General features: G+C 37.7%; 1 protein-coding gene and 1 pseudogene across 1 annotated transcript in view; both read left to right on the top strand.

The window, feature by feature from the left end:
* The window catches only part of VWDE (von Willebrand factor D and EGF domains), a 45,971-nt gene extending 29,761 nt beyond the window's left edge, over nt 1-16,210 (top strand). The window contains 11 exon segments of the mRNA XM_070423536.1: nt 254-462; nt 593-1,560; nt 6,485-7,036; nt 8,222-8,317; nt 8,398-8,493; nt 10,220-10,315; nt 10,914-11,009; nt 12,499-12,594; nt 15,042-15,137; nt 15,242-15,337; nt 16,077-16,210. Of these exon segments, the coding sequence (XP_070279637.1) occupies nt 254-462; nt 593-1,560; nt 6,485-7,036; nt 8,222-8,317; nt 8,398-8,493; nt 10,220-10,315; nt 10,914-11,009; nt 12,499-12,594; nt 15,042-15,137; nt 15,242-15,337; nt 16,077-16,210 (2,535 nt within the window).
* A 332-nt stretch (nt 16,211-16,542) lies between these two features.
* Nucleotides 16,543-17,326, top strand: LOC139016967 (ribosome biogenesis protein NSA2 homolog pseudogene; annotated as a pseudogene).
* The last annotated feature ends 3,932 nt before the right edge of the window (nt 17,327-21,258 follow it).

Raw genomic sequence — 21,258 nt, 5'->3', positions numbered from 1 at the left:
AAATCAGCAAAAGGCAAAACCCCATTATTTTGACATATAGCATTAAAAGGAAAGGTGTAGTCTAAGGAAAATCAATATTTTATTTTCCTTTTATATTGAGAGAATAAATGAATTTATTTTTTACATAATAGTTTTTTCATAATCTGCATTGAATATTATTTATTATTTTTTATGTTTATTGTTTAAAGTATTACAGATGTCCTCCTTTTTAAATATTGCATATTATTTTAAATGACTTCTTTCTATTTTTCAGATCTGGTTTTCTTCTGGAGCATTTATCCGTGCTGATCTTAGTGAACGGGGCATGAGTCTAACAATCAGAGCCCCTAGTGCAGATTACAAAAACACTTTGGGACTTTGTGGCACCTTTGATGAAAACCCTGAAAATGATTTCCATGACAAAAATGGGATCAAAATTGATCAAACTTTTAATAATTGTTTTGCTTTTATTAATGAATGGAGGTAAGAAAGTAAATTAATATTTGACTTAAAATGAGTGATGACTCAATACACTACTTTTTTTGCAAGACCTTCCTGGGGAGGGGGGGGAGGTGTTTTTGTTCAAATTACTTTTCTGTTTTCCATCTGGAAGGATTTTGCCAGGAAAAAGCATGTTCGACACAATGCCAATATCTCTGCCATCGCCTGGAAAACTATCCTATTGTAGCTGCTCCTTGGACACCACTTCACTCTACCCGTCTTCTAATCATCTGGTCCGTGTTTCTCAAGCAGACATTGCTTCCGACTGCAAAGTCCTCACAGGTGTCAAATTCTCTTCCTTGATACCAGAAGTGGATGTCACTTCTAAATATATTAATCCAGAAGCTCTTGCCAGAGAGATCAACAAGCATACCTCTCGAGAAGAAAATAATTCAAATTTCTTTCCTCAAGACAGAAAGCACGTGAACCTATCCAAACTGGATTTAAATTTACAAAAATATCCTAAGAATGAGAAACAAGATGTTCCAAAAACTTTGGACAATGGGATACACACACAGGACCAGGATAGACACAGTCAAGAAAAATGGTGGCATAGACAAAACAGATGGAAACGGCAAAACATTTATGAGTTTCTTCCTTTGCTTGCTTTCCAAAGTCTCAGCCAGAAGGATGTAAAAGAGCTTATTTATTTTTTCCCTGAGGACCATACTGAGGATGTCCAGCAAGAGTTTGTCCCCACGTGGCCTACACCCTCTGGCCTCACAGAACATAGCACGTTGGAACTGTGTCAGTGGACTCTAGCCAACTCCAGCATAGGAAGGCGCTGTCTCGCCTTTCTTGGCAAGAGACTAGACAGTGTTATAGATATGTGCGTTAAGGATGTTCTCCTAAAAGATGATCTTAGCTGGGCAGGAGCAGGGGTGGCCCTTTTAAAAAATGAATGTGAAAGGAGAATTTTGGAAGAGGGTAAATATAACACAGAAGAATATGGCAAATCAATTGAAGACATTCTCTTAGTATTAAAATGCCCCAATTTGTGCAGCGGCAATGGGCAGTGTATGTAATGGGGATGCATGTGTTCCCCAGGCTTTGGTTCCTATGACTGCAGTGACTCACGTGGTAAGTAAATACTCTTCAACTGCAATACTGTGAATGTAATTTAATTCTGAAAATGTCTTTGTTCTTTTTACCTTCAGTATTTTATCAGGGTTGTACAGATAATATAGGGTGGAAAACAAATTATATTAACTAATCCTATATGATAAAAGGCTAATGCAAATTGTCCCCTTGACCAGAAGTTCGACCTGGAATTCAACTGGGAGTTCAACCAGGGGGCTGGGCCTGCCAGCCAACTGCCCACTGTCCCTTCCCCCGGCTGGCCTGACCCGATCTGTACATGAATTCGTGCACCGGGCCTCTAGTACATTAGTGTTTTTCCAACAGTGTTGCATCTTATTCAGAGTAAAAGCTGAAGCACAGCCCTAGCTGGTTTGGCTCAGTGGATAGTGTAGCTTGTGGACCAAAGGGTCCCGGGTTTGATTCCATTCAAGGGCACATGCCTGGATTGCAGGATCGATTCCCAGAGTGGGGTGTGCTTCTCTCTCATCATTGATGTTTTTATCTCTCTCTCACTCTCCTTTCCTCTCTGAAATCAATTAAAAATATATATATTTTAAAAAGCTGAAGCACATATAATAGCTTGTAAGGCACAACATGATCTTGCACACAATATCTGTCAAAACTTACCCCCTGCTATTATCGCCCTCATTCATTCCATTCCACCTACTTTATTCTCGTGTTCCTTGCAAATGCATGGCTCTATTGACCTCGGGAACTTGGCACACAGCTGATCCCTCTACTGGCAGAGAATAAGTTTTTCTAGAACTCAAATTTAGTTTTCTTAAGACTATGTTTATATTTTGCTAATTATACTAATTTGCTTAATTTTTTCTCTAACTTATCTACATGGAACTATTTTCTCCCAATATATTAGAGAAAGAAGTTTTTAAAGTCTATTTGATTCCATTAACAGGTAAACCAATAACTCCTGATTTTCCTCCTATCACCACCATTCTTCCCTTTTTCAACTGCAGGTGTTTCTAGCTCAGTAAATGCAAACTTCGTCCCTCTCACTGCTCACATTAAAAATCTGTAGTCATCTTGCACGGCCAGTGTGGCTCTATGGTTGAGCGTCAACCCTTAAACCAGGAGGTCATGGTTTGATTCTCAGTCAAAGGCACACGCCCTGGCAGCGGCTCATGCAGGAGGCAACCAATCGATGTGTTTCTCTCACATCGGTATTTCTGTCTTTTCCTCTCTTCCACTCCCCCCACCCCCCAAAAATAGGTTTCCAGTTGTTAAGTATATAAAACACAGTTTATTTTTGTATCATTAATTATTGTATTATTTTCCATACAAACAACTGTAAACCTACATTTGCTCCACTCAGTATATAGCATATATACTCTGATTTAATGGGTTTAAGTATAATAGCAGGGAATATGACGGGTAATCACATAGTTCAGTATGGTGTTCTGTGTCTTTTGATAGAAGTGCTTAGAATAGTAGGAATCATGTCTACCTGGAGGGATAATAAAAAGCTTTCAAAAGGTAGTGTCACTACAGCTAAATTTGATCCAGAAAGAGGAAGGCATTTGAGGTAGAGGAAAGAGCAGGAGCAAAGGTACAGAGGCGTCACACACACAAACATCACAGCACACCTTGGACACTGTGAGTAATTTGGTATGCCTGAAGTCTAGTGGGAGGAGGGCTGCTGCAGGGGTTGAAGCTAGAGAGGTAGCCAGTGCCCAGACCACTGGAACACTATGAGAAACAGGATAAGGTTTACATTTGAAAAAGGCTGTTTCAGAGCAGTATGGAGGATGGACCACTTGCAGGTAAAGAACTGTGCATGTCTGAAGATGGGAAGAAGGGTTAAACCAATATCGCAAATATATACAGGAAAGACATGAAGATATTCTGACCTAAGGTGAGGAGATAACAAATGAAAGAGACACTAAAGAAGCAAATTGATAATACTTGGTCAATGATTGAAATGAGGTGTGGGTTTTAAATTTTATCATGGTTTTTCAGTATTATTAAGTTGCTATGATTTCTGTTAACATTTCCTTTGACTAACTTATTCAAAATGTTTTAATGTATCAAATTACATTTTTAACATTGTTTTATATTATTTTCTTCATTAGTATCTTAATGTAATTATGTAATATAATAACATTGATAGAGAGACAGGTCTATTTAATCCCAATGCAGTAATATATAACCACAGAGCTACATTTGATTTGTTATTTCATTTAAATTTTTATGCATATTTATAAATAATATTTACTATAGAATTATGCCACTCTGATCAAATGTTTATAAACTTTTCATCTCTTTCTGTGCATTGCAACAATTTGGAAAATATTCTTTCCTTGATTACTTTGTAAATGTTTTCCCAATAGATCACCTGTCCTGAATCATTTTGGGAGGTGATTTTAGATTATTTTGTTTCTTTCATGGTAATTATTATTTCAACTATATTCCATCACTTCTTGGGTCAATTTAGTCATTTATATTTTATTTAAAAATCATTATTTCATCAAGATTTCAAATTTTTATTTAAAATCACATGTAGTATTCTTGTATAATTTAAAATTATCCTCATATATGTAGCTTTTTCTCTTTTCTTATGTTCAGTTGTTTAGTTGTATCTTCCTACTGTTTTTATCTGGACAGAACTTGATAAAGGTTATCTATTTGTTGTTTTTTTTCATATAATTATTTAGATTTGCTTCTCTGTTACCTGTTCTGTTCATAACTCCTGTTTGACTTTTTGTTGATTTGTAATAATACTTTACATGTTCTTAAAATTACCTTCTTTATCTCAGTAGCTTGCTTTTATCTATGTTGTCTTTTTATGCAGAAATATTAAAATTTTATGTAGTCAAATACAGGTATTTTTTATTACAGTTTTTATTTATAGCTTCCATTTCCAAAGATCTCCTAACTTCTATGTTATGCATATAATCTCTTCAATTTTCTTATACTGTATCTATTCATTATTTTATATTTTACATTTAGTTCTCAGTCCATCTGGAATTTATGTTGTGAGTTAGAGGCCCTATATATTTTTCCTCCAGATAAATAAGCAGTTATGTGTTATCATTTATTAAAATAAGCCATATTTTCACACAAATTTAATACCATGTTTTTATATTAAATTCAAATATACATTGAGATATATTTCTGAGCTTTCTATTATGTTTTTATTACCTAATGGTCTTTTTGTATGCCAATAATGCATTATTTTGATTAGTGTGGCTTTATAATACACTTTAATATTGCTAAGGTCAATAGCCCCTCACAATTCTATTTTGTAATTTTTCAATATTTCTGATGCCTACTTTAACATGAACCCTAAGATTTTATTATATTAAATTTCAAAAGAAAACAATACATTTTATTAATGTGCATTTGCTAAAATATACTCCTCCCTTCATGTCTTCTGCTATATTTTTCATAATCCGAAATTAATTCCAATTCTTCTCTACTTCTTTCTTCAATTCAAAACCAGAAACACTCCTAAGAAGATGACTCATATGAAGCGGTGTGGGGTGGGAAGGAGCAGTCCTTCAGGGCACAAAGACAGGACAAGAGGACACTAATTTGTCTCAGATTTTTTATCAGTTGACCTGAGGATGGATCCAGGGTCCTCTTGTTCTTTGTACTGTGATAACTACTTTGTTCTTATTTTTGTTTTGGGCTATATTTGGTACACTCTTGTTTCTCTGTTAGTCTGAAACCCTATGATTTCTGTGTTTTATGAAGTCCTCAAAATTACCGTAATATTTCATTGCCCTTGTTTCTGTTTATCAATTATATTAGGATTATTTTTTATTGTTGCTTATGGTTTGTTTTCTTATGTCTTCTTCTGGTTTTGATTTGATTTATCCCTTTTTTCATATTATAAGGGATTTGAGAAGTGCTGTGCCTGAAGACACTGCAAAAATCAACCCTAAATCAACATTAGAAAGGATAAAAGAGAAACATGTCTAGTCACTGCTTAAAATTACCCGTATTCTAAAATACTAGATTTTTCATACCAAAGAAACTTTTTAAAAGAGTTATTGGATAAGGAAAATAAAGTACCTTGGAAGAGAGAAAAAATGACAACCCACCCTTACAAAGAACACACACAAAACTGTTTAATTCCTACTTGAACAATCAATAAAGATGAGGGTATAAAATCCTGTTTTATCACATTGATAAAATGACTAGAGCCACAGTTCTTTCTTTGCCTTTCATACAAAATAGCATTTATAGCCGAAACCGGTTTGGCTCAGTGGATAGAGCATCGGCCTGGGGACTGAAGGGTCCCAGGTTCGATTCCGGTCAAGGGCATTTACCTGGGTTGCGGGCACATCCCCAGTGGGAGATGTGCAGGAGGCAGCTGATCGATGTTTCTCTCTCATCGATGTTTCTAACTATCTCTCTCCCTTCCTCTCTGTAAAAAATCAATAAAATATATTTTTTAAAAAAATAGCATTTATATAATTATCAATTGATTTTCTATAAGCATTCATTTTCTTTCCTTACCTTTCCAGGCAAAATAAGTTGTCCACTCCTCTATGCTCTTATAGGTTCCATAGCTGTCACTTTTATAGTAATGATCACAGATCATTAAAATGAGTTGCTCACATGCCTATATCCTTACAACACCGAGTTTCTCAGGGATGGAACTGGGCTTTCTTTTGCTTTGAGCCTACTATGTATTAGGTGGTAATAAATGTTTGTTGACTATTTCTAACTCTTAATAAAACTATTAGTTATTGTCCTCTAATTGTTACACTGTGTAGTCAAATAGATTATGTCTATTGAAAGCAGGAGTTGTGGGCTGACTCCTCATTACTGCATGGCTCCTCGTACAGTGTTATACACGCAATAGATATTGAATGAATTACTTAATATTTGATATTGTGGGTAGAGCAGAACCTTAATAAATATTATTGACTAACATTTATTTTCCCTCCCGGTTATTTAGATATAAATTCTCAGTCGCCATCAACAGAGCATTTACTAACTGGTGCAAGTTTTACCCACAGTCCGGTTACTACCAAAACCAGCAACATCTCCTACTTCTCATTAAAATCAGTTACAACTCGAATGAATAATTCAAAGGCAATTTCTCATCAGATATCAGGTTTTAAACATGCGGCTCATGCTCTGAATACAAATCTCAGTCTGGGGGAGCTAGAAGTTCCTATGGACAATCGTAGTTCTATACGCATTAACCCCAACTGCTCCCATGATAAAGTAAAGGACATTAGCCAGGGCACCGTCCAAACAGAGACAGGAGAATATAATTATCAAGTTATCATGTCTGCCCAAGGTTACACACAGCACACGGATGGGTTTGCAGCATCCATTAGTAGAGCCATCACTATTTTGCCAGAAAAGCCTGAGTCAACCAAAATACCAACTTGTGCAGAATTGCCTTGCTTTTTGGGTGTTTCCTGTGTGCCAACCACCGATGGTCACTTCCGATGTGGACGCTGCCCCCTTGGATATTATGGAGATGGTATCAATTGTAAAGGTAGTATGAAAACTCTTCAAAGAAAACTATCTAGTTCACATTAGTTAAGATATGCTATTTATTAATCTCTATTTACTCCATTTAGTTCAATAATTGCTATTTATTTTACTTATTTATCTGTCTATAGTCTTTTTCATATTTCAAAAAATTAACATGGGCATTTCTGAGTTATTTTTAAATAATGTTAATATTAAAGAATTATAACTATATAATATAAATGTATTTATTGAGTATCTACTGTGGTCCATGGTCTATGGAAACATTCTTTATCAATTTTCTCATATAATCCACAAGGATCCCACAAATTGGGTGTTATTTTCTCATTATACAGATGAGAAAGCAGAACCTTAGAGGGCTAACTGGTTTTCCTGGAATTAAGCAGCTAAAAAGATAAAATAAGAATGGGAATAACATTGTGGTCTGGGTTCTTTTCAGCTCTCAGTATGCATTTAGCCCTTTAACTTACTACTTCTGACATATTTGCTTATTTGCATAAATGAGGTTTCTCTGTAATTCCTCCGGCTCTTGAGAATAAAGCAAATTGGGCATCACATTAATTTGGGGGGGGGGAGGCATTTACTTCTTTTCAAAATTATCAGCATTGTTTTCTCTGATGCAAATCAAATTTTTGGCTTTGACAACATAAAAGCTATTTTTTTTTGTTATTGTTTTGATTTGAGACCTACTTACACAATAGCAATGTTGGAGTATTCCTTTGTTCTCAGCATTCCCTGGAGGAACTCTTATTTTTTCTGTAGGAATAATGACAATAATAATAATCTTCAATATTTAATGTTTATAATATAGAATTTATTATTATTGAAAAATAAAACAAAACAACCTCATGCATTGCAGTTTCCTCAGAAGTGTTAAATGCCTAATAATTAGAATATATCAGGTAGTTATAGAAGCCTAAGGAATACAAACCTGTAAGCTTATGATGTGTTCCTGGCATCTTGCTCTTTGAAATTCTAATTATCCTTGCCATTCACCAACATTTACCTGATTAGTACCTGACATTTCATCGCCCTCTGGAAAAGATTGTAATATAATTTCATAGATAAATGTAGTGGTTATTGTTTCAAGTTAGTCAAATTTCAGAAAATTTTACTTTTATGACTAAGTCTATAAGCAACATGTACAGACTGTATCAACAACTCAGCCTTTTACCCTTCATTTTTGCAGCCATTTGTAGACACCCATGTGGAAAAGGGAGGGAGTGTGTTGCCCCAAACATATGCAAATGTAAACCTGGTTACACTGGTTCTAACTGCCAAACTGGTAGGTATGGTACTCATTAGTTTGCATAATTAATTTAATTGATAATTGATATTTCTAACCAAGAGCCTTATTTTATACAGCTATATGTCTTCCTGATTGCAAAAACCATGGAAAATGTATTAGACCTAACATTTGTGAATGTACCCCAGGACATGGTGGAGCAAATTGTGAAGAAGGTAATAATTCAAATTAAAAATTGAATAATAAAACAAATTTTTAAGGATAGTTTTTCTGTATACATATTAATATATATTCATTAATGCTGGTGAGGGAGTCAAAGTTTTTAATGTTTATTTAAAATAATTTATTTGAAGATTTAAAAAAATTAAATTTCTAAAATCAGAAAACTAAAGAGCAATAGCTTACTTGTCCTTGGTAAAATTATCTTCAGGAATAATTTTTTTGAGATTTAGTTATAAGTTATCAGAGCCCTACAATTATTTTACCTTCAAACAAAGGACATCTGATTATTGAAGGACTTGTCAAACATAGTTTCAAAGAATTGTGAAATACCAAATAATTAGAAGATATCAGGTAGTAAGAATAAATTTAAAAAGTGACTTTTAGAAACATGTCTATACAGACCAGCCAGCATGGCTCAGTGGTTGAGCATCGACTTATGAACTAGGAGGTCACGGTTCGATTCTCTGCCAGGGCATGTGCCCAGGTTGTGGGCAAAATCCCGAGTGTGGGGCATGTAGGAGGCAGCCAATAAATGATTCTCTCTCATCACTGATGTTTCTATCTCTCTCTCCCTCTTCCTTCCTCTCTGAAATCAATACAAATATATTTTAAAAAATAAAGAAATAAAAGCATGTCTATAGCCATATAATTTTATTGTCTTAATGGAAATCTTAAGTAGAGAGTTTAGAAAATGATATTCCTAAAGTGGATAATATTTTAAAAAACAAATTTGTTATTTTAAAATTAATATATGTTGATAGATGGTAATGTAATTATTAATAAAACTAGAGGCCCGGTGCATGAAAATTCATGCACTGGAGGGGGGGGGGGGTCCCTCAGCCCTGCCTGCCCCCTCTCACAGTCCAGGAGCCCTCAGGGGTGGGAGGCAACCCAGCGATCAGGGGAAGGCAACACCCCATCACACCTCTGCTGCTGCCCCTGCCGGCAGTGCAAGCCTTGGTTGGCCCTGGTTACCTGAGCCTCGGGTGGCCCTGGGTGGTTAGGCAACTGCCATCTGAGGCTTGCCTGTGCCTTAGGCTGGCCCTGGGTGGCTGGGGGTTGAGGGGACTGGGGGACTCGAGGCAGGCATGTAGAGTGGCCGGGCCCGCAAGGCGGACCCGCCTTGCTACACGCCTGCCTCCCCGGTGGGGCTGAGGGGACTGGGTGCCGCCATCTTGTGGCTGTGGGCGCCGCCATCTTTGAGGGTGGGGCAGTCAATTAGCATATTCCCTCCTTATTGGCTGTGGATACCTCCATCTTTGCGATGGCGTGAGGATCAATTAGCATAATCCCTCTTTATTAGATAGGATAGAGCCATATTAAATGCTTTCATAACAAGGTACAAATTAACAAATTAAACTAAATCTAGAATAAACCAACAGAAACAGTCAATATCAATAGCATATGAAAATAATTATGGAAATATAAAAGTGTTCTACTTGTAAGCTAGAATGCATATGTCTAAGTATCACTTTCCAGAAGAAAGCTAAGATCATATATAATCTTATCAGTTAATCATAAGTTTTTTAAACCAAGACATGCTAATGATTTGTGGGTGTTTTTAGAGCCCGAACTCATAGTGAATCCTACAGAACCAAATTTCATAGTAAAAGATATCTGAGCTTATTATAATTTGCTCTTACAAAAAGCTTTTATTGTGGCTGTATTTTATAAACAAAAACTGATTTTAAAATTTAATAACATAATCTGTGTCTGCAGAATATTGTAGCCCACCTTGTCAACATGGTGGCACCTGCTTGGCTGGAAACCTCTGCACCTGTCCGTATGGTTTTGTGGGACCAAGGTGCAAAACAAGTACGCAAAGCTCTTGTGGACTCATATAATGAAATTGCTCCTTTGACTAGCTGATGGCTTTAATGCTAATTGATATAAACCCAACCCCAAGGAAAAACCACACATCAGTGATTTATTATGACAGTTACCATTCAGCATACTACTGAGAGTGCTGCGTGCCAAAACTAAAATAAAAGTTTCTTCTTATAAGCAACTCTTTTTTTGGCCTTATTCATGACCATTTCTCCATTTTTTTTTTTTTTTTAGATGACAGGAATTCAGTTTGTTGAATTACATATAAATGTATCTCATTTAATTTATGCCTGTGATTACTTTCATTAGTAACTAATAATTTTTCCAAATGGCCATTTCTTCTTTACCATTCAGCTCAATGGTTTCCTACTTCCCATCTCTATCAGCAAAATAAGTAAAATAAAAATGACTTGATGTGAGAAATGGAGACCCTGTAAAGCCAATGGAAAAATTATTTTTATCTTTCTTTCTGATCTTATTCATTAAAGATGTAATAGGCAGTTATGAGCTAACCAGGTAATAATCAATAATATGACCAATTCCAAGCCCAATCTACCTTTCTTTTATTTGTGTCCTATGATCTTAGTGGTTTGTAACAAGCACTGTGAAAATGGAGGTGAATGCCTTACACCAGATGTTTGCCAGTGCAAGCCTGGCTGGTATGGCCCCACCTGCAGTACAGGTAAAATAAAAAATATTTTCAATAAATATCAGTTAAAAGAAAACTTAAATGCATCAATATCCTAAAGACTTGCACCCCAAATCATAAAACTAATCTGACAAGATTGGTATGAAGTTTTTATTTCAGACATATTTTTAAAAACCTATCTTTCATCTTCTTTTTCTTCTTATATTAAACCATAGATGGTATAACAGCTTTACTGTCATCCAACCTGACCAATATTTTTTTTTATTTTTGCTTCTATATTTTCTTCATCCACTTGCCTCATGGTGGAGAGACATATCTGTGTTGCATCTTCTAGACCTCAAGTTGTTGTGGGATTTCTTTAAAATCACAGACATTCTATTTCATTAAACATTCAAGCAATTTTGAGTTAAATGGGCACCATCAAATGAATTCATTTATCACAAAATCAGGCTTACTTCTTGAAAGCAGTGTTTACAATGATCTATGTTTAATCTAATACATTGTATTCTAATGACTTTTTTCAACATAGATTTAATTCAACATTTGTAGCTTGCCAACTATGTGTGAAGCATAATGCAAAGGGAAACAAAGATCAATCTGATTTTGCCCTGCTTTTAAGGAGCATATCATTAGTGAAGGAGAACAGGATTGCATTATTAAAAAGACTCTGATACAAGTCGAGTTATAATAAATTATGTAATTAATGTACAGTTTCTTGGAAGCAGAGAAGAGGAAAATTAATTTTGGCAAGTCATTTTGGAGGGAAAAGGGTTTCACTCATATGTGGGGTATAAAACAAAAAGCAACAAATGAACAAACAAAATAAACAAACTTGCAAATACAGACAACAGAATGGTGGTTACCAGAGGGGAAGGAGGTTGGGGAAGAATGAAGAAGTAAAGGGTGTCAAGTATATGGTGATGGGAGGAGACTAAACTTTGGGTGGTGAGCACACAATGCAGTATTCAGATGTTGTATTATAAATTATACACTTGAAATTTGTTATTAACCAGTGTAACCCAATAAATGAATTTTTAAAAAGAAAAATGTAATTGGGGGTACCTTTTAAAATGAAGCAAAGCTAAAGAAGCAAAAACGAAGATTGTTTTTTAGTGTGCTAAGACTTGAGTGCAGTGTTCCTTATGAATTGGGAAGGAGACTTAAAGAGGTCCACATGGCCACTTGTACTCATGCGATTACAGACCATCCTATTTGAGCTTTTGAATTGCCTTCTCCTAACTTCTAGTCACCCTTTCAGCTTAACAAGGGCATTCTGAATTCTAACCATAGTCTTAGCTTGGTATTATTTGTAAGCTTGATGGACAGACTTTCAAAGCTATTATCCAGTTATTTTATTCCTCTTGTATTTGGCAAATTCTAACTAATTATAAGTTATGGGTTTTATTTGCAGTAAAAATAAAAAATATTTCATTATGCACCATTTTGCACTTCCATGAAGGTTTCATTTTTTTTAAAAAATAATAAAACGTTTACGGTCTCTCTCCTTCCTGCTGTTCATTAGCTTTGTGTGACCCTGTTTGCCTCAATGGTGGTTCCTGTAATAAGCCAAACACTTGCCGCTGTCCAAATGGATTCTTTGGCGCACAGTGTCAGAATGGTAATTATTCTTTCTTTATAAATAAAAAGACTAAGGGGAAGTTAGACATAAACAGAGATCTGAGTAAATATAAGAGACAAGTTCCAAAGGAAAGATGCTATTTTTTTTTCTCTATTTCTTATGATGTTGCAAGTTTGGCCATCAAAGGATCACTTCATAGAAACATATCAGAGTTATGATGAATAACGATTATATTTATTCAGCATATGTTAGGCTCACAACTATGGCAGTTGTCTGTGCAGTTTTATAGAACCAAGGTGTAAAACAAATAAGGAAAGTTTTCTCACAGTCTAGTATTATAATGAAATGGTATCATTTTTGTTGCCTTGACAGCAAAAACGTTTGACTTGTGCTCAATTTAATGTTCACTTTTATCTCATGATCTCTCTTGACTTCAGTTTTATTAAACATTTATGAAGAGCCAGATATGCACAGCACTATGCAAGGTGATATGTGAACATAAAAATGCATCATTTCCCCTTTATGGCCTGTTATTTTAATACTTTCCCTCATAATGTTAATGCTATGGGTTTTTCAGAATAATGGGCATGCCTGAAGTTGTCAGTGTAGACATGAATTAATGTCAATAAATGAAATTTAAAATGCATCTTCTGATCTTCATATTTTTTTAGCTAATGCAAAGTGTAGGGTAGATTTTTTTAGTAAAAGCATGTCAGAACATGTCATAACTTAATTCCTAAAATGTATACTTTTTTTGTCCTGTTACACTTTGATTTTATTCCAATTTTTTATTTGGATGTTGGCTAGAAGTATTAGGTGGCAATTGAGGCAGAGAAAAAAAACCATAATTTTAATACTATATATGTGCACAGTGGAAACGAGTTCTTATAATTCAAATTTCCTATAAGAAACTAAATAGAAAAAGAGAAGAAAGTAAAGACAGAGATAAGACAAATCTTGAAAATTAGGAGACTATGTTTAAGCCCATGTTTATGAGTTATAGATAAAATGTTAAGTGGAGAATATTAGAAAGGAAACGAAAAGCTTACATCTCTTATACTATTAGAAGTAGATATAAAATATAATTTTAAAGTTCTCTAAAAATTTTTAAGTTTATTTTATTTTCTAAAATTTTTTTTTAAATATATTTTTATTGATTTCAGAGAGGAAGGGAGAGGGAGAGAAATATAGAAACATCAATGATGAGAGATATCATTGATCAATTGCCTCCTGCAGGTCCCTTACTGGGGATCGAGCCCAAAACCTAGGCATGTGCCCTGACCGGGAATAGAACCATTACCTCCTGGGTCATTGGTAGCTCAATCACTGAACCACACTGGCCAGGCAATTCTCTAAAATTTATATGCATGCCCTAGCTGCTTTGGCTCAGTGGATAGAGCGTCAGCCTGCGGACTGAAAGGTCCCAGGTTCAATTCCAGTCAAGGGTACATGCCCAGGTTGTCTCTTGATCTCCAGTAGAGGGCGTGCAGGAGGCAGCCAATCAATGATTCTCTCTCATCATTCATGTTTCTCTCTCTCCCTCTCCTTTCCTCTCTGAAATCAGTAAAAAATATTTTAAATAAAATTTATATGCCAACAGTTAACTAGGAGAGTATTTCTCCATAATAAAAAATAGCAACAGCCCTCGCCATTATTTGACATTCATTTTTAAAACACAAACTAAAATTTATTTATTTATCATTTAGGAAAAATTAAATTTAAAATTGCCTATGTATTATTATTTTTAAAATAACCACATTTAATTGTCATAGCTAGAAGAAACATGGAGCAATATGATAATCCTTTCATAAAAGATGATATTAGATTCTGAGCTTCATAGAACAGATATATATATATGTGTATATATATATATATATATACACATATATATATATGTGTGTATATATATGATACTACAGTATGTTCAAGATTACCCAATAAATATTCCTAACAAAGCCAAGGATTTACTGTTTAAAAGATTTTTACCAAACAGTCATAGAAAAGTCACATATAAAGCTCTGCACTCATTAACTCGGTAGGTATTTAAAAGTTAAAGTATTTTCCAAATATTATGTGACAGATTATTTAGATTTTTCTGATTTCCACAGGAACAGATACATTCTTACACAGAGCTAGGTTTTGACATATTTTCTTGGTTTTGGTCAAATCATTTCATTCTTTACTTAAAGTGTGGTAAAACATAAGATAAGGTTCATACTATGTGCACTATAATACCAAAGACTCCATTTGTTATGACCAATTCCCCAATACATTGCAAACTGTGCTAACCCACTAGCAGCTTATAGCTCCAAGAATTGCATTTTGATTTAGAAGGGGTGATTTTAGTACTTGCAGTTGTGATCTTTTATTTTAATAGCACATCTCTCTGCCTTATGGCCCCACAGATAACAAGCACACGATACAATATGTAATATATAGTAATTGAATGTGTAATATTCACAGATTGCTGCCATGTGTTCTTTTAGCTATCTGTCACCCTCCCTGTAAGAATGGTGGCCATTGCGTGAGAAATAATGTGTGCACCTGTCGTGAAGGATACACTGGTAGGAGATGCCAAAAAAGTAAGACACCACTACATGTATTTGCCAACTACAGGTAAATAAAACACGTTAAATAGCTAAACTATTGCTATTTAAGACCTGACATTTCATCTTTTTACCTTAAGGTATCTGTGATCCCATATGCATGAATGGAGGAAAATGTGTGGGACCAAACATTTGCTCTTGTCCTTCTGGTTGGAGAGGCAAACACTGCAACACACGTAAGAGGAATACTCAGTGCTAACACCTCCATTATCTTGTGAATATGAATTCAAATTTAAGACAACATTTTCCTTGTTTTTATTTTTGCTTTGTTTCTATTTTAAGTGATATCTTTTTTAAAAAATAGAAATCTGAGTAAAATGCCAAATCCTTTCAACTTGTTCTTTCGATTTAGCAGAGGAAGCAGATATATTGTATTTTCCAGTCTGTCCACTGCAATTGCCAGGATAAAAAGCCAGTCTTTAAGTCCTGGTCTTCTAGTTTTAAAGAGGAGTCAGGAGAAGGTTTTAAAAAATTACTAATTCCATGGTCCCATCTCAGACCGACCAATTTAGAACCTCCCAAGGTGTGGTGCCACTGCCTTCAAACCTGGTTAGTTTTTTAAATGACAGCAGCTCTCCTCATTCAAATATTTTTTTTCCTTTTTATAAATTATTACTTAAAATGAGCGGCTATGATAATATATTGGTCAAAGAGAAAAATGGGAAGCAATATGATGTCTAATAATTGGAGGAAAGTTAAATCACTATGCACTTTACCAATGGAACATTATACAACCATTAAAATCAAGAATAAGTAGTGACATTGGAAATATTCTGGATAAAATGTTAAGGGACAAGATCCTTTCATCACTGACTTTTAACTGTCATTTTATTTCTCTGATGAACATTTTTGTGTTTTATGATAGGATTTGTTTAGTAAATCATATTTTTGACTTGTGTATGTTTCTATTTGCAGCTATCTGCGTTCAGAAATGTAAAAATGGTGGTGAATGTATTGCTCCCAGTATATGCCATTGTCCTGCCACCTGGGAAGGAATGCAGTGTCAAATACGTAAGCCTACAGCATTCATTTTCTACGATAGATTCTGAATCTCAATCTGTTATATTGATTAGCCAGAGAGCAGGAAAGAACCAAACAGCCATCTTGGGTTTCCCATAGCCCCTACTATTTGTTTAATTTACAACCATTGTTTATCATACAATATACCCTAGAAGTTTTCATCACTAATTTTATGATGCTTCCCATGCAATTTCAAATATTTTGAGGTATTCCAGGGGTCCTTCTGAAATACCACCAAGTTATTCCTACATATATTGAGATTTTAAACCCTTAAACTCAATTTCTAGCAAGTCTCTGAGACCCGAGAATTGAGAGCTTCTTCTCTCGAGGGACTGCACCCGGGGGCCCAGCGGCCATCACCATGCCACAAAATGAGTATATCGAATTACCTTGGAAGCTCTATGGATATCGTTTGGATTACCGTGAGAAAAAGAGAAAGAAGGCAGGCCGAGAGGTTCATGAACATTCAAAGAAGGCAAAAAAAGATGATTGGTCTGAAGGCTAAGCTCTACCATAAACAGCACCATGCTGAGAAAACACAAATGAAAAAAACTACCAAGATGCATGAAAAACGAAACACCAAATAAAAGAATGATGAAAAGACTCCACAAGGAGCAGTACCTGCATACCTACTGGATAGAGAAAGATAGTCGCGAGCCAAAGTACTTTCCAGTATGATTAAACAAAAACGAAAAGAGAAAGTGGGAAAATGGGAAGTCCCTCTGCCCAAAGTTCATGCCCAGGGAGAAACAGGTATTAAACGTTATTCGAACAGGAAAGAGAAAGACAAAAGCATGGAAGAGGATGGTTACTAAAGTCTGCTTTGTTGGAGAGGGCTTTACTCGAAAACCACCTAAATACGAGATTCATTAGGCCAATGGACGTACGTTTCAAGAAGGTCCACGTAACACAACCTGAACGGAAAGCTACCTTTTGCCTGCCAATACTTGGTGTAAAGAAGAATCCCTTCTCCCCACTTTATACAACTTGGGGTGTTATAACCAAAGGTGCTGTCATCGAGGTGAACGTGAATGAGGTGGGCCTTGTGACACAAGGAGGCAAGGTTATTTGGGGAAAATATTCCCAGGTTACTAACAGTCCTGAAAATGATGGGTGCATAAATGCAGTCTTCCTGGTTTGACAGCAGTTTCATACAAGTAACTCTTTGTAATTGTTGAAGAGTATGCACCAATCAGCTCCTTTACTGTGCTGTTCCTGAGTGCTAGCAAACAGCTTACATGTCTGCAGTCATCAAGAGAATTATTCATTCTACCGTAAAGAACATTAAAATGGGCCAGTTTTACAAATTGGTCTTTATTTTGGGGTCTGTTTATCACTTAGATCAGTGGTTTTCAACCTTCCTAATGCCGAGACCCTTTAATACAGTTCCTCATGTTGTGGTGACCCCAACCATAAAATTATTTTCGTTGCTACTTCATAACTGTAATTTTGCTACTGTTATGGATCATAATGTAAATATCTGATATGTAGGATGTATTTTCATTGTTACAAATTGAACATAATTAAAGTATAGTGATTCATCACAAAAACAATATGTAATTATATATGTGTTTTCTGATGGTCTTAGGCGACCCCTGTGAAAGGGTCGTTCGACACTCTACCACTGACCTGCACTGGCCGGGCGGGACGGACATTTTTAATTCCTCAGAGAACTGGGTTGACACCTCAATGACATCCTAGTTGAGGTATTTAACTAAATCTTGTTTTTGAAGCTTGGAGAGGCCAATACATTTTCCATTCATTCTGCCTAACATTATAGCCAGCTTTTTCTAATGCGCACAGTAAAGTTAATTTAGAACTATCAAAGGGTCCCCATTTCAGCCACGTTAGTGGTTTTCTTAGTGTTGTTATTAGTTTTTAAAAATATATGTATTTTTTATTTTAGAGAGAAAGGGAAAGGGAGAGAGAGAGAGAGAGAAACATCAATGACGAGAGAGAATCACTGATGGGCTGCCTCCTGCACGCCCCACACCGGGGATTGAGCCGGGCCCTCCTGGCTCAGAGGTCAGTGCCCAGCCACTGAGCCACACCGTCAGGGCTGCGGAGAGGCGGACCGTGGCGTGTCCTCTTAGCCGCTGGGGCATGATTTCCCGGGATCACTGTGAGACCTGCAGGTCTAACGAAAGTCTAGGGAAACCAGCCCGACATGCCTGTCTCCGCACAAGCCAAACGCAGTGGGCCTCCTGCAGCCCTGCCTTACGCCCAGGGCAGCTTTTCCGCAGGCAATGCCTCAAAAACCCTGATTCCCCTCCGAGTCCCGGGCGAGGGCCGGGCAGAGCTCACCGGCCGCCCGGGGCCACCAGGCTTCCCGAGGCGGCCCCTTCCCGAGCCTCCCCGGGTGCACCCGGCCCGGGCCGCTTGGGGGGCCGGCCGCGTCCTCACTGCCCGCCCCTCCGGATGCAGCGGGGTGAAGTCTGAGTACCGGCCCCTCGGCCATGGGGGCTGGGGGAGCAAGTGTCCTCTCTCCGGGGCAAGAGGGAGCTGGGTCTCAGGGGCCCAGCACGACGTTCGTTTAGCCGCGGTAAGCAATCCAACGAAAAAGCCGAAATTGAACGCGGCACCTCTTTTTTTCTTTCCCCGGTTATCTCAACCCTTACCCACCTTGAGGGTTTCCGAAGAGCAGCTTAAATAAAGTCATGGCCGGCTACTGAGAGCAGGAGGCCGACAATCCTGAGAGAAACTCGCGGGTTGGCGGGATGGGAGGCAGAAGGCCTGTGGGCTTCGTCCGGTCCTGACGCACAACGCGCGCTGCGTGCCGGCCCGTGACGTAAGGACGTCCAGACCCGCAGAGAATTTTGATGAGCTTATTGGAGCCCAACTGATGACATGTGCAGGGGAGGAGCGTGGCAATATGTCAAATGCTCCTCCATTATGTGTCTCTTTTAAAAATCCCCTTCCTCGAAATGCTTTGTTTCCAACTGTCCAGAAACTATCTAAGTATTGATGACATTTTTAAAAAATATGTTTTTATTGATTTCAGCAGAGGAAGGAGATGGAGTGAGAGATAGAAACATCACTGATGAGAGAGAATCATTGATCGGCTGCCTCCTGCACGGGATCAAGCCCACAACCCAGGCATGTGCCTTGACTGGGAATCGAACCGTGACCTCCTGGTTCACAGGTCAAGGCTCAACCACTGAGCCATGCCAGCCCGGCTTGATGACATTATTTAACAAGATGTCCTATTGCCTTTTTCAGGAAAATTGTTCCATAAGTATTCAAATCCGTGATATCTGTGACGTGAACAGCTCTTCCTTAGCTGTGCGCCTTGTGCATTACACATTCTGCCCAACCATTCACGCCAGTCCTGATGCAAACAACCTGTAAATGCTGCATTTATACCAAAGGGAGTATTATCTTGAATTATACCATTTTGCAGTATGAGCTATTGAAGCAGATACCTCTCTCATGAAAAATAAGTGTAGTGATTATAAATTTATATTATGTTTATTTTCACTCAATATTATTTAAAAGCATGTCCATGTCCTTAAAAACAAACTCTCGATATATTAAGTTCTATAATACTAACACTACAATTCACTTGACCTTACCCCCTTACGTGAAACATTTATTTAGAAGTTATTACTATTATAAGAATTTTCTCAGAAGCCATGATGGTGGCAAACTCCCGTACTCGCAGCCTCCCACAACCACATCAAAATTACAACTAAAATACAGAACAACCATCATACAGAAGAAAAGAAGAAAGCACACTGACACTGGTAGGAGGTGCAGAGGTGTGGAACAGACTGGTCCAGCACCACGTGTGCCGCTTTTTTAATCAGGAGAGAGGTCATCTCTGCGGAGGCCACCCAGAGGAGCAAGGGGTCCCAGCCCCACACCAGATGCCCAGCCCAGGGTCCCAGAGCTGGGAAAAAAAGTCCCTGTAACCTCGTCTGTAAAAACCAATGCAGATTGGGGCTCAGTGACTCAGAGACCCAGCTGTTCATCTTAAAAGGCCAGCGCACAAACTGAACTTACAAGGTCCCGCTTCCTCTGAGCTCCAACGCCAGGGCGAAGCTCTGGGGGACACAGACACATACAAGGAGGAACTAGATTGTCTGGCATCGGGGCAGGAACTTGGAGGCAGCTTTCTCCCAGATGGAGGTGCTTGCAGGGATCATGTTTCCTATGCTGGGACCTCCCTGGTCAGTCGCAGGGCTGACTGGCAGCCATTTCTGTTTGCTCCACCCTGGTGATTCCCTGAGAACCCATTTCATCCCATTTACAACCCCACCCAAGCTGTGAGCAGCAGCTTTTGCATATAAATGGCCTCTCCTTGCTTAGGGTAAAATCTGTCAAACAAGCTGCAGGAAGTCAGAGAGCTCCAAACCTATCAATAGAAGGCCCAAGACCCAGCACCAGCACCAGCCTGCTTTGCTTCACAGCTGGGCCTCTTCTGGGCACTTCCAAACCCAATACAAAGAGGAGGAATCTGCAGATCTCTCTGTAGCTCCTGCTGGGTGGCCTCCGGGCAGTAGCTGCCTTTACTCCTCCCTGGAGACCCAAGAGCCAGTGTACCCAGTGGTCAGTGTCAGACCATATCAGATGACAACTCTACACATCCATAAACAACACACTCAAGGGGCAGACTCAGTGAGCACCAAAGCTCCACTGAAGCAAGTCCTGCTCCATAGGGGTATCTCCTGCACAGCAGCTCTCCCACTGTAGTAGCAGCAGGTCCTCACAGCCAATTGGCCTGGAGGTCAATTCCTCCCAGTGACACCAACAGCAATCAAGTTTCAACTACAACAAGACTGTGCACACAGCCCATAAAGGGGTGCACCTAGAGCAGTGATGGTGAACCTATGACACTCATTTTTTTGGTTGATTTTTCTTTGTTAAATGGCATTTAAATATATAAAATAAATATCAAGAATATAAGTCTTTGTTTTACTATGGTTGCAAATATCAAAAAATTTCTATATGTGACATGGCACCAGAGTTAAGTTAGGGTTTTTCAAAATGCTGACACGCCGAGCTCAAAAGGTTCACCATCACTGACCTAGACTGTCTACCTCAGATGATTGAGGAAGCTGAGCCACTGCGCCCTATA

This window comes from Myotis yumanensis, unplaced genomic scaffold, assembly GCF_028538775.1.
Source record: "Myotis yumanensis isolate MYYU_CA2020_CCGP unplaced genomic scaffold, mMyoYum1.0.hap1 SCAF_9, whole genome shotgun sequence".
In the NCBI taxonomy this organism is placed as follows: domain Eukaryota; kingdom Metazoa; phylum Chordata; class Mammalia; order Chiroptera; family Vespertilionidae; genus Myotis; species Myotis yumanensis.
This window is presented reverse-complemented; position numbering and strand designations above follow the sequence as displayed.